The 14,568-nt window shown below is 42.7% G+C and overlaps 1 protein-coding gene across 1 annotated transcript in view; it reads left to right on the top strand.

Annotated features, from left to right (window-relative positions):
* Window positions 1-14,568, top strand: part of SEMA3C (semaphorin 3C) — a 130,639-nt gene that overhangs the window by 60,644 nt on the left and 55,427 nt on the right. Inside the window, exons 4-6 of the mRNA XM_081879141.1 lie at window positions 5,036-5,098; window positions 11,209-11,328; window positions 14,142-14,232. Coding sequence (XP_081735267.1) covers window positions 5,036-5,098; window positions 11,209-11,328; window positions 14,142-14,232 — 274 coding nt within the window. The remainder of the gene's footprint in view (window positions 1-5,035; window positions 5,099-11,208; window positions 11,329-14,141; window positions 14,233-14,568) is intronic.

The following is a 14,568-nucleotide window of genomic DNA, read 5'->3' as shown; positions in this document are numbered from 1 at the left end:
AGTGATGGAGAGTTAACAACGTGGTTTTAACTAATTTAAAAGGAGTCCCAGGACAGGCAGCAGGAGTTGGATCATTCCAGGTGGCTTGCATCCTGAGAGTAGCCCAACTATAGTTGGTGAAGATGCTGGGTCTTTTTCCTACTGCTCTTCACTGGGCTACGAAATCATATCATGGGCAGCAGAGAAAATACTCTTCCTTATTTCACAGATGCAAAACAGGGACACATTTGTGTATTTACAACACCCTATTCCCACACCAAGAATTGCTGCCAAAATAGTCCCTCACTTTCTATTGCACACTGCTGAAGGCTCTTGTCTTTGCATTAAAAAAAGGTAAAGGACCCCTGACAGTTAAGTCCAGTTGTGAACGACTCTGGGGTTGCGGCGCTTATCTTGCTTTACTGGCTGAGGGAGCCAACTTTTGTCTCCAGACAGTTTTTCCAGGTCATGTGGCCAGCATGACTAAGCCGCTTCTGGCAAAACAAGAGCAGTGCACAGAAATGCCGTTTACCTTCCCGCCGGAGCGGTACCTATCTATCTACTTGCACTTTGACGTGCTTTCGAACTGCTAGGTTGGCAGGAGCTGGGAGCTCACCCCATCGTGGGGATTCGAACTGCTGACCTTCCGATTGGCAAGCCCTAGGCTCAGTGGTTTAGACCACAGTGCCACCTGTGTCCCATGTCTTTGCATCACACTATATTTATTTGCTCTGCAAAACCATGTCCTGCCCTGGCTTCTGAGGCAGGGAGTGTTAGTAAGCTGGCAGTAGAGTTTTCTTTATTTTCTTTATTTTTAGTTAACAGTGTTTAACCCCACGGTGGATCTGATTGCACATATTACAAGTTAGCTGCAAACAAATTCATCAACATGTGTTATCTGGCAATGAGGACGCCTGACGGAAATGACATTAATGGACATGCCAGCAACATTTTAAAAAGGCATATTTAAAGTCTTCCAAAAATAGGGATTGTTCCCACAATCTGCATCCACTATGACTATAAAGAAACTCTTATGCTTCCCTGAAAATACAGCAGAAAAATAGAAATTTATTAAGCAGGGGAGGAAAATTTTCAAGAAAGGCTTTGGTACAGCACTCAAACTAATCCCATGGAACAAAGAGGAGTCTTGACTTTTAAAGACAGTGTTAGCAATTACGAGCAGTTTCCTGACTTTCTAAGCACAGAAATTGTCTTTCTATAATATGCTTCTTGGCTCCTTATTCATTCTCCTACGTTAGCATGTGTTGCTTGAGGCTGTATCCTAGTATCTGGATTTTGGAACAACCACATGCAGGTCCTTACTGCACTCACTAATCCCCCTTTAACATCTCACTGGAAAAAATGTTGTCACACTGACAGTGCTAAATCGATGAAAGAAATTAGGGATTTATTTTCTGTGGAATTGTCTGAGCAGAATTTGCTGAAACATCACAGAGTGAACCGGAATCCAGATAATTGCTACCCAACTTTATAGACACAGTAAATGAAGCTGTAGCTCTGTATATTATTGGCAGGGTATACCATCACCAGACATTAGACTGCTACACACTGGAATATGTCCAACAGTCATAAAGAACTGACACTTGCTCATTATTCATGGAAACTGTGCTTCTTTGCTACTCTTATCTGTTTTCACATCCTATCTAACTGTTCTTTACTTTGTGTTCTTTACAACCAAGGCCATACAGTGGTGCCCCGCAAGACGAACGCCTCGCAAGACGGAAAACCCGCTAGACGAAAGGGTTTTCTGTTTTGGAGGCGCTTCGCTAAACGAATTTCTCTATGGGGTTGCTTCGCAAGACGAAAAAATCTTGCGATTTCCCGCGGGGTTTTTTTGCCCCCCCTTTCCTAAGCCGCTAAGCCGCTTATCAGCTGTTCCGCTGATAAGCCACCTCTCAGCTGATCGCTAAAAGCCGCTAGACCGCTAATAGCGCTAATCCGCTAAGCCGTCAATGGGCTTGCTTCGCAAGACGAAAAAACCGCTAGACGAAGAGAATCGCGGAACGGATTAATTTCATCTTGCGAGGCACCACTGTAGTTTTCATTTTTCCTTTCCCCTTCCTCTCTTTTCCCCCTTTGTGTCATGACTTTTTAGATTTCAAGCTTGAGGGTAACGGGTATTATCTTTTTCTTCTTCTGAAATTAATAAATAAACAACAACAATAAAAATCTACCATTCTGAGGGATAAAATATATGATAGTGGTGAAGAAAATATTAAAATTTAATTCGATAAATGTAGACATTGTCCTTTTAGTATCAGCCTGATCAAGTACAGATTTTGGTATAAAGATTGCTGAGAAAGCACATGGAACCCTCAAAAAAGGATTTTTAAGGTCTCCTTCTATAGCAGGTGTGGAGAACCTCCAGATGTTGCTGCATTCTACAGCAGACATGTCATGCTGCTTATGACAATGGATTATTATTATTTACTACTTATTTGCTTTACAAATTTATAATCCAGTTCATAGCCAGTGGTTATCAAAGTGGCGTACCATAAGATAAAATACAAAAAGCCGTTTTTACAACATTTCTTTCTTTCTTTCTTTCTTTCTTTCTTTCTTTCTTTCTTTATCAAATGCAAGCGTTATCATGTGCATGACATGAAGAGTTTGCCTTCTGACTGCTTGGAAATATATTTTTCTCTACTGCTTGTCTAAACTGGAGCCTGCTAGAGAGATGAACCCTCCATTGTTCTGATTTTGGGTGTGTGCTGGTTGAGGATTCTTCTGAAGCTGAGATGTTTATCTAGAAATTAACTAAAGCTCTTGGGCTCAGTTCAGCTGGAAGCTTAGTGGAGCATATTTTCTTAGGTGACACCCTGTGTTATACTTTGGCATCCAAAAAGAAACTCTTCGACATCAGCCTCATTTTGAAGCATTTTTGCACATAGTTGATCTAGACTTTGAAAGAAATGAGCAGCGTCCATGTTAAAAACAACAATAACAACAACCAAACTTTGTGCAATCATTTAAAAAATATTTATGTCTGATTATTCTCATTTGCCTTCAGTTCCACTCCTAACAACACCAAAGGTCAGAGGGCAACTTTATATTTTTCTGGGATTCTCAATGTGGGAGGTCAGCTTCCCTGAGGAGGTTAGGCATTTTCAAGGGAGGTCCAAGCTGTTCCATTGCTTCAATCAACTTACTTTTCATGGCTATCTTAAAAGGCAGGAAACAGAACACCCAAAACACATCCTTACAGTCAAGTGTCATATGGGCAGAAGGTCCCCATTGCAGTTGGGAAGAGATACCATCATTCCCTCTATTTCTGACATACATGCTGTAGCCAAAACAACATTTGCACACCACACATAGGAGGTAACTTCCATCTAGCTTGGGCCAGTCACAGTCTCTTAACTTACCTCACAGGGTCGTTGTAGTGATTAACAGAGGAGGGAGGTGAACCATGTACTCTTCTGGAGAGGCCAGGCAGATGGAGATGTCCGTCACCAACGTGTCGTCCAGAGAACTCCACATGGTTGCAGTTGGACGCGCTCCAGTCACAAAACGTGCCTGGCGCCTGGGGTATTCTGAACACAGGTCTCAACCGATGAAAGGGGTGGGGAGCACAGAAAATTGGCTGCTGGGGGTGAAATGGAGTGGCTAGAATCCTAACAGCAGCACTCCACATGTGACATTTTGTTGCAGATCATACTTGTGAGCTTTGTGCTTTTGAAGGGTGCTTGATCTGAAAACCTCTAAAGCAGTGATGGCCGAACTTGGCCCTCCAGCTGTTTTTGGACTACAACTCCCATCATCCCTAGCTACCAGGACCAGGGGTCAGGGATGATGGGAATTGTAGTCCCCAAACAGCTGGAGGACCGAGTTCAGCCATCACTGCCGTAAAGGTTCTTGCGAACCCATCTAGTTTTTTTCTCTCATTTTATTTGATTAACATTTTTATGCCGCAGAGCATAGATATCCTGACCTAGTTCCCAAATCTAATCACTACTTTGACTCCCCCACAGATGTTTTGGCTAGGCAGAATGTTCTGATGAGGCAGAACTGGGCACAGCTTTTGTGCTTTAAGTCACATTTGTTGGAACCAAGATATAGCTTCTTTCTACATTCTGAAAAACTCCAGAGGCCTGATAAAAATTCTTGTTAGTTTCCTTTGAACTCCCTGCAGACGTTTCAACTCGGAAGGATGTTCCAATCTACTTCAGATTTTGTTGATAGGTGAAATTGAGTGGCACAGTCCACAATTTTTCCTACTCCCGAGGAGGCTTGCGATACACTGGTTCATTCGCTTACCCAGGTAGAACAATCCCATTGACCTACGGTGGAAGGACCTTATAGGCACTGTGTGAGCTTATACATCTTGAAATGGAGAGGTTGTGTTCTGGATGTGTGTGCCAAATTTCATTCCACTGTCTCAGTGGATACTGTGTTACAGAGCAAGAAATGAGAAGCCAAAAATTGTGCATGCATAGTTTTCATTCACATGTTTTCACCCTACCCTTGAACGGTGGGGAAAGGTATCCAGGTCACATGGTGCCTTATGCAGGTGGTGGGGGAAGGTGTGTGCCTCCCCTCCACCCCGACCAACAATTCATATTTGGATGGGGATGTGAACTGGCCCCATGCTACAATTTGGGATCCCTTCATCCTTGCTGCAAGCAGGTTAACAAATGTGTCTTCCTCATGGCGTAGGCTTGCAAGGCCTGCACCGGCTTCAGATGACAAACCCATTAACTTCAAAAGTTCTACTTTCTGGAAGGCTGTAACGTACGCCAGCCTGTAACTGAAATGATCTATTTGGGATGCATTTTATCAGTTGTTACTGAACTAACCCAGCATTGTGGGAGGCTTGCTTGCTCAGAGTTTCTCTGAGCAAGAAAAACTTGGATAAAATACTTTCCCCAGCAACACAGGTCTGTAAAAATATTGATCTTGCGAGTTTAGGCATGCCTTGCAGGCAGTGTGGTAGTTTGAACAAGGTGGAAATGATAAATTTCCCCAACCCTTTTAAATGTGCATTGAATATTATGTAATTCATATTTGTATATGTATGTATTTTCTTTCCACACAGATATTCTGGCCAGCATCAACAACCAAAGTTGATGAGTGCAAAATGGCTGGCAAAGATCCTACAGTAAGTATTCCCCCCCCTTTTTTTAATTAAATGTTTGGCTACCGAGAAAGAGCGCCTTGGGTGCAGCCAAAAGCGTAGCGGAAGAGGCGTGTTTTCATTGAATACTCTGCAGGCTGAAACAGTCATGCAAAATTCTGAAACAAGCAAGATATTGACACAGCCTGGATCTCCCTCCTGATGTCTGGAAAAATGAGCACATTGCTTATGTTCAGGACATTTTTTTCCCCTTTTAAAAAAGGAAACCCATTTCTTGCTTACCTTGTTGCTAGTGATGGATATCATTAATAAGGCTTGCTCTGCGTATCTCCTAGAGAATATATTGCAGACTGCTGAGCTAATGCTAATGTAAGTGCCTGGACAGACTCGCAGATGGTACAGGCAGCCTTTTGTATGGAAAAAAATAATAATCCCTGTACATTCCAACAGCACTTACTGCTTGATCATAAAGACTCTTTTATTGGTTTTATAAAGCAACATTTTGAACAGATGCCTGAAAAAAAGCAGAACTTCCTTAACGCAGGTAAATGTGGCACGACTGTTACTGGAGTCAAAGCAAGAATCCTGCACGAGAACCATCTGCTGAGCCAATTACCTCTTCCAAATCTCAGAGTGATTCTTGCTCAAACGAACAAACCACTCCTTTAATTGTTACGAGCTTAATAACTTGTACATCACCTCAGGCAATACTAGGGAAAAGGCACTTGGAAATTATGTTAGTAGCAGCTATAACAATAAATGATTTCAGTGTGCCAAGTGCAAGTAGGGTGGCCAGTTTTACAGAGGGCAGTTCTCGATCTGAAGCTGTCCTCTATTTGAGAGACTGCTCTGACAAAGAAAGAACTCTAAGGAGGCGGTCTGGCTCAAAGATAAGGAACCCTAAGAAAATAACTCCTTGCCCATTGATATTAGCCAGGCACCTTCACAATGCTGTTTTCAACACTTGCCAAAAACTTCTTTGTTCAAGCAAGCCTACCCAGGCATGTAAATTTTACCTGGATTTTTAAGCGTTATCTTATTTTATAATGTATATTTTGAAACTTTTGGTTTTGTATACATTTTTGAGAGTGGAAATAGGCTAACAGTTTTAAATATCAGCAGTTTTAATTTATTTTATATTGTAGGTAGATCTCATAGGTTTTGATGATGGAGTGGTACAAAGATTTTATTACAGATAGGTAGCCGTGTTGGTCTGCCATAGTCAAAACAAAACAAATTCCTTCCAGTAGCACCTTAAAGACCAACTAAGTCAGTTCTTGGTATGAGCTTTCGTGTGCATGCACACTTCTTCAGATACACTGAAACAGAAGTTTCCAGACCCTTCTATATAGTGAGAAGGTGGGGAGGGGTATTACTCAGGAGGGTGGTGGGAATGGGTGATTGGCAGATAGCTGTGATGAGCCTGTTGATGACTCTTAACGACTGCAATAGGTCTTACAGGAAAAAGCAAGGGGTGAAAAGGTGAAAAATGGCTTTGTCATGTATAATGAGATAAGAATCCAAGGTCTTTGTTCAGACCAGGTTTCTCCATGGTTTTAAGTTTGGTGATAAGTTGTAATTCAGCAGCTTCTCTTTCCAGTCTATTTCTGAAATTCCTTTGTAGTAAAACAGCTACTTTGAGATCTTGTATAGAATGTCCTGGGAGATTGAAGTGTTCTCCTACTGGTTTCTCTGTCTTGTGATTCCTGATGTCCGATTTATGTCCGTTTATTCTTTGGCGTAAGGTCTGGCCTGTTTGTCCAATATAGAGAGCTGAAGGACACTGTTGGCATTTTATGGCATACAGAATGTTAGACGATGAGCAATTAAATAGTCCCGAGATGGTATGTGTGATGTTGTTGGGGCCAGTAATGGTGTTGTCCGGGTGTATGTGGCAGCAAAGTTGGCATCTGGGTTTATTGCAGGCTCTGGTGCCAGTGTCCGTGTTAGGTCTGGTTGTAGTATTATTGTGGGTTAGGAGTTGTTTAAGACTGGGTGGCTGTCTGTAGGCAATGAAAGGAAGAACTTTGCTGCCACATACACCCGGACAACACCATTACTGGCCCCAACAACATCACACATACCATCTCGGGACTATTTAATTGCTCATCGTCTAACATTCTGTATGCCATAAAATGCCAACAGTGTCCTTCAGCTCTCTATATTGGACAAACAGGCCAGACCTTACGCCAAAGAATAAACGGACATAAATCGGACATCAGGAATCACAAGACAGAGAAACCAGTAGGAGAACACTTCAATCTCCCAGGACATTCTATACAAGATCTCAAAGTAGCTGTTTTACTACAAAGGAATTTCAGAAATAGATTGGAAAGAGAAGCTGCTGAATTACAACTTATCACCAAACTTAAAACCATGGAGAAACCTGGTCTGAACAAAGACCTTGGATTCTTATCTCATTATACATGACAAAGCCATTTTTCACCTTTTCACCCCTTGCTTTTTCCTGTAAGACCTATTGCAGTCGTTAAGAGTCATCAACAGGCTCATCACAGCTATCTGCCAATCACCCATTCCCACCACCCTTCTGAGTAATACCCCTCCCCACCTTCTCACTATATAGAAGGGTCTGGAAACTTCTGTTTCAGTGTATCTGAAGAAGTGTGCATGCACACGAAAGCTCATACCAAGAACTGACTTAGTTGGTCTTTAAGGTGCTACTAGAAGGAAAAGATTTTATTGAATGAATTAAAAATTATGCAGTGGCTCCCCATCTGTGGAATGCTCTCCCTAGGGAGTCTCACCTGGTGCCTTCATTACAGATCCTTAGGCACCAGTTGAAAACGTTTCTCTTCAGCCAGGCATTCTGCTGGTTAACATTCTATGGCTTTTAAAATGTGTTTGTAAGAGGGGAATTATTGGTTTGCTTTTGTTTCATTGTGTATTTTGTATTCTCATTTTCTATCTTTCTGTTGTGAAATACCCAGGGATCTTTGGATGAAAGGTGGTATACAAATTTAATTAATAATTTAAATAATAATGTAAAGATATAAATGGAGAACAGGGGCCACGCAGTTGCAAATCTACAGCAGCAATCACAGCTGCCTTTAGATGACTACTAAAACTTGTCCATCTGAGAAGACATTTGAAGTTCTTGACTGAATGGGACTTTTGATCCCTCTCATAGTCTTTTACTATTCCTCTTGGAGTGGTCCAACTTATTTTATCTGTTGATACAGTTTTCCATGGATTGGATTGTTGTTTTTATATTTTGTAAGTTATCTAGAGGACTGTTTTGGTGCTAAAGGGCAGACTTAGAAATAGGTAAATGGTAAAGGGACCCCTGACTGTTAGGTCCAGTCGCAGATGACTCTGGGGTTGCACGCTCATTTCGCTTTATTGGCCGAGGGAGCTGGCATACAGCTTCCAGGTCATGTGGCCAGCATGACTAAGCCGCTTCTGGCGAAACCAGAGCAACGCACGGAAACGCCGTTTACCTTCCCGCCGGGGTGGTTCCTATTTATCTACTTGCACTTTGAGGTGCTTTCGAACTGCTAGGTTCGCAGGCGCAGGGACCGAGCAACAGGAGCTCACTCCGTCGCGGGGATTCGAACCGCCGAACTTCTGATCGGCAAGCCCTAGGCTCTGTGGTTTAACCCACAGCGCCACCCGCATCTTATTTATGACTTAGAAATAGTAATAAATAAATTCCACTTGATTGGTTAAAGTTTTCCAGCCCCCAAATAAATAATTGTTTGTGATGCATCTAGGTGGCAGCTCAGAAAGTGCTTCTATGTTGATCCATTAAATATATCTAGGTGTTGTATCAGGTCTTTTTCCCCACCAGCATTTGAATAAGGTGCACAATTTCTAATCTTAATTAAATAATAGCATATTATGCTATGTTCTAATAAGGATTCATTTGGTTGTGGACTTGTAATTAAAAGGAGTATACGGCAAATACTTTTTCCATTTTGATCTTATCTTGATCCACACTTCTCAAGGGAAGAAAATATTGGATCTGCAGAGCATAATGGAGCGTAGCATTTTCCATTAAAATGTCACCAGTAATGGATTCAAGTGATTTCTGTTTAATTAAATTAGCGTTGAAAATGTTAGCATGGTGTCTGCTTCCCTTCCCAGATGACTATAACAGTCTAATACATCATATATACCAAGCTCCAGTATTTCCCCATACTGTGCAAAATGCAATGTACTTTATATATTAAGAATGTTTATTTGAATCTAGTGGTATGCTGTATGTCATTAATGAAGTCACTATTCAAGGGAGAGCAATATGTGGCTGAATTCTGCATGAGACTTAGGCTGCATTTCTATACACACTTTCCCAGAAGTAAGAATCACTGGGGGTCAATGATGCAAACTTCTGGGAAGCTAAGTTGCACTTCTACAAAGAGGATTCTATGTGCATCTAGCAGGGAGACTGGCAGCAGGGTGCCAAAGAACAGTGGATATGTTTTTGTTTAGTTTTTTTTAACAAGTTGTAAAGTTAAAGCTTTCTTTTAATTTAAAATAAGATCCTTCACTGCCCTTTGGTGTTCTCCAGGCAGCCTTCGGCCTTCCATGCTTCACAGAATACCCATAGAAGATGTCCTAATGTCTGTGGACATTCCAGGATGCATGAGATGCTGAGGAGCAACAGAGACTAGCTGGAAGGTTTTTTTTTTTTAAATAAAAAAGCCAAAGGGAAGCCAAATGGGACAGAACAGACCTATGAGGGAGGGCCAGCAAAATTATAATTGAATTTGCTTAACTAATCTACGCGTCCATATCTGGGTGTCGTGTAAAACAAGTGCAATGGAATGGAATGGAATGGAATGGAATGTAGAATGGAACATGAATGTGATGCACTGACAACTGGCATACGGGCCCACTCATGGGTCCTCCATAGCATCACATCTGGAAAGGAAACATCTGTGTACTAAGGCACATTTCAGGCTCCTGAAAGGTAGAATGAGGAAGAATGTGAAAGTATAGCAGGAAGGAAAGAGATCAGAACTTGGATCAGTCAACTACTGGTTTACAGTTTTTCCCTATGAGTGTGGCTTTGAAAACCTTGCCACATGTTGAAAATGTGGCTAAATATTTCATGTTTACTGGGGCCTATGCTACAAGCATGCCAGGCTTTCGATACTGGAGGGTGGGGTGGGGTTGGCTCTGTCTGGACAAGAAAGGACTATTAACATGTTGCTGACACTTCCAGCCTCAAAGTGATAGCAAGAGCCAAAAAGGGAAAAGGAGAGATCTTGTTTTGTTTTGCTTTAAGTTCTTCAGGGGCTATCTCAGCCATTGCCTTTCATTTATGATGTGCATGTATACCAATTCTCAAATGTAATGGTTCTTCTGGTAAGTCCTCATGTACAAGTATAGCTGTGAACGAGTTGGACTCGGTTACCGCAGATAGGAACGTTGTATGGAAGCTGTCAGATCCTGATCTACAGGTGGCGCTGAGAATCTTGTGGCTCCTTAGCCACAGGGTTAGCCAATCTTGTGCCACCTAGTATGCCAAGTCAAGTCCATAATCTGGGAGGCATCTGTTAGAGCACCTATTCTGCTCCTCTTCCTTATGCCTTAAGGTAGTATGGTTCCTGTCTATGGTACTGGGGAGCAAGTAGTGTAGGTTGGTCCATTAGGACAAATGGGGCACTGCCCCACCAACGTGAGTCTGCCTTCAGCCACCCTCCAGCTGCCTGCCTTATTACTAACAAGCAGTCCAGAGGGTGGCGCTGTCCTTCAGGTTCCTCCTCTGTAGTCTCAGTGATGCCACTTGTGGAATTCAGCAAGGAGGAGGACAGGGGCAAAATTAGAGTTGGTTGGTTCTGTCTGCCATTGGCACTGGCTCCACCTGCTGGTGGGCTCCCGAATGTTTCACCCATCAGTCCCAGTCAGGGCTGCCAACTTGAATAAAATATTGTGGGAGCCCAGGTAAGCACCACCCCGCATAATCGATCACATGATGCAGCACATGCACGCCATTTGAACGGGAATGCCCATCGACTTTGTGGGGGCCCAGCCCCCTCAAATATTTTTTGCGGGGGGTTGAAGCCCCCACAGCCCCTGGAAGTTGGCTCCTATGGTCCCAGTGGAAATCAGTCACCTCTGGGAGCAGATTTACAACCCCCTTTTGTTTGTTTTCTTGTTCCCCTCTGCAGCACGGTTGCGGCAACTTTGTTCGTGTGATACAGACATTCAACCGCACCCATTTATATGTTTGTGGAAGTGGCGCGTTTAGCCCTGTGTGTGCATATCTCAACAGAGGGCGAAGGGCAGAGGTAAGTATGCCAGTCAAGTAGCGGTGTGTGAGTTGGCTGGGTGGAAGACTGCCTAATGCTGCTCTGCGGTGGTTTCAGTGCCCCTCTTTTTGTCAGCAGCACATTGTGATGCAGCAAGACTTGCCCAGTTGCTTTGGCACTGAGCCGTGAGCTCCCCCCCCCCCTCATTCCTGCAAATACTTTCACCCCTTTCTCAACACCTCTGTTAAAAATTGCCGAAAAGACGGAGGGGCGTGTCGCACTGGGTGACGAAAGGCATCGCTTTCTCCCTCCCCATCGCAGCTTGAAACTAATGTGAGAGGAATCTTGCCCCATTTTTAAAGGAACCTTCAATTTATTCTTCAACAAGCTTGCACCCAGCAGACACATTTTGTTGGCATAATTAATTTACAATCAAATGCAAGATTTCGCAGTGAGGAGGAAATAGTGGTGCTCTTAAGTGGCAAAATATAGATACGCATCTTGAGCGTACTGGAATTGGGCTTCAGCGCGCCTGTCTCCTGAGCTGCATGCCTGTGATCCATTGATTAAATAAACTGCTGCCTCAGACGTCTGGAGTTTGTTAGGCACTGGACTGTTAGGCCTTCCACTTTCCTTGCTGGGATGGTGACGGCCAACAACAGCAAAGCCGCTTGGAGTATCGGGGTTTAATGTGAGCCTCCCCCCCCCCCTTTGCATGCATGGGCCTAATTAGCAGAACAGAGGGGATTTATTTTTAGCAAGACTAGTGAGAAAATTGCACTGCTTATCAGCAAGCAATGCCATCGTTTTTCATAGGTGAAAGGCTGTTTTTCCAGGTGAAAAGGGAGAGAAAGAAAAAGAGGCTGAAAAGCAATTTCTTTTGCTTTATCTGCAGAGCTAGAATCTCTCCTAACGCTATAACACTGGCAACCTTTTTTCCATTGAAGGCCACCTTTTCCTTGAGGATAATCTATCTGGGGAAGGGACATGCCAGCAATGGCAGGATCAGAGCCAGCAATGGGCAGAGCCCCTTCCTTTTCTCTCTCTTTCTCCCACATCCCTTTTCTCTCTCTGTCACCCCTTTTCACCCGCTTCCTCTTCTACTGCCCACCTCCCTTCATCACCTGCATGAAACTGGACTGAGAGCCCACCTTGCCATAACTAGGGATGGGGAAGCAATTTGATGTAGTATACACGTAAAGCCAAATTGATCAAATGTGCATTTTCCAAAACAAAATGCATAGGTACCCTTCACACTTATCCAAATTTTTGTGATGCAGCTTTCCAACCAAAGTTAGCAAAACACATGTCCTAGGGGAAAGGGTGCACAAAAAGAAAGACTTTAGCAGAAAATAGCAGACAAAAGTTCATTATATTAAGAAAAAATGCTTACAAAAATGTGTACATTTGTGAAAACTGCATATAAATATGTGTTTCTTTGGGGAAATTTACACTAAAATGCTGCTGTATTTTCATGGAGATTAAAAACACACACACACAAATTGCTGCCAAATGTGGAGAACTGTGTTGGGAAACTGAGAAAGGGGAGAACAAAAATGGCAGATCCTTCCATTCCTAGCTATAACACATGTCTCTGCATGGCAGCTGGCACTGAACATGTAGCCATCAAAGGTGGGCTAGAGAAGGCTAGGCCTTATTATTCTTGCCTCATTCATATCACATTATTGTGACCAAGGATTCAGCTCCAGTAGCAGGTGCATTTGCTGTGTTTACAACGGTGTTGCCTGCAGGGAACACATAAATGATTGATTGCTAGGGTGGTCATTGACTTTCACAGCTTCCTACAAGACTCCTCAATAGACTTTTACTGGCAGTATATCATTTTAGGACTCACAGAGCTAGCCTGTGCTGTAAAGTTCGAACCAGGCTGACAGAATTCAGGTTGGGTACCAATGCTGTCTTCCAATCCAAGTCTTTCTGGGTCCAAGCTCTAGTTTTTCTTAGATGTTTAATATCATCATCACCATTGCCCCTATGTTGTTGGACTACAACTCCCATCAGGTGCAGCCAAGATGGCCAGTAGTGTGGGATGATAGGAGCTGGAGTCTGAGAGGCACTGAAGGGCCATAGGCTCTCCAGCCCTTGCCTATAGTCACATGACTGTGCAGAACATGTGGAGATTGTGAAACACAGTCACTTTGTGAAATGGAATGGGAGCCTGGCTGTGGAACAGCTCTTAGTACTGGAGACTGAGGAATCTCAGTCTGGGAATCTGGAAAATAAGTGTTTCATCTATCCAAATAAATAAATGGTTGTGTGTGACTGATAATTTCATTTGGTCCACATTTTAAAGCAAACTGAATTAATTTTATGGAGGAAATGCATGTAAAAGTGAATGAAAAGCATACAAAGTGTATATTTTAGGGAAAAGTGTGGATTTTTCATGTAGTTAAAAATATATAATCAGAAAACAGGATGGGATGGACTTACTAACGGATGCATTTGAAACTGACACAGAACGGAAATAAGCTGACTTGTCCATTCTTAATTGAAAGTGGACCTAAATGAAGAGGTCCGTTAGATCAGACAAAATTCCACAGAAAAGTGGAGAAGCATTCCTTCCTTCATTTTGGTGCAATATTCAGCTATAGCCACGGAATCAAATGAAAATTCAGAATAACAAGCACCAATTGCGCAGGGGCTGCTGTATGTTGCAATAAATGTTTTAGCCTTTAAGATGCCACAAGACCTGTTGTTGTTTCAGGCACTATTTTTGCAGGTCTTATGGTAGTCGTTAACTGCTTTTCCACACAGTACACCACCCAAGCCAGGCATTTTAAAATTAACCTTCAACTGTTCCCTACCAATTGCATGTTATTTCTCTGTTACAGGAGCAAGTTTTCAAGATCGATTCCAAATGTGAATCTGGGAAGGGCCGCTGCTCTTTCAACCCTAATGTGAATACCGTCTCTGTTATGATCAGTAAGTGAAAACAACTAGGGTTTCTTGGGGCTTAAATCATTAGGTGCCGAGAGTGAAATGAGAGGGTGTTGTAAACAAATTGAGCCACAGGGTAAGAGAAGAAACTGGAAAAAATGAACTGTCAGTGACTGTTTAGTTCTAGCGAATCTTTCCTCAGTTAAGGGAATTGGACTACAGGCCACTTCCAGCAACATGTTTCCATTATTTTAGGCTGAATTCCATGTAAAAGTGATTGCTGAGTTCAGGAAATATGTTAGAGATCTTCAGCTGTCTATTGGAGCAGATAATATGTGGGTCCAAAGGCACTTTAGTGTAATTTGAGGGTGGGGGGAAGCA

This window comes from Podarcis erhardii (genome assembly GCF_964252035.2).
Source record: "Podarcis erhardii genome assembly, chromosome: 10".
Taxonomy (NCBI): Eukaryota; Metazoa; Chordata; class Lepidosauria; order Squamata; family Lacertidae; genus Podarcis; species Podarcis erhardii.
The sequence above is the reverse complement of the archived record's forward strand: the minus strand, read 5'-3'. Positions and strand labels throughout refer to the sequence as shown.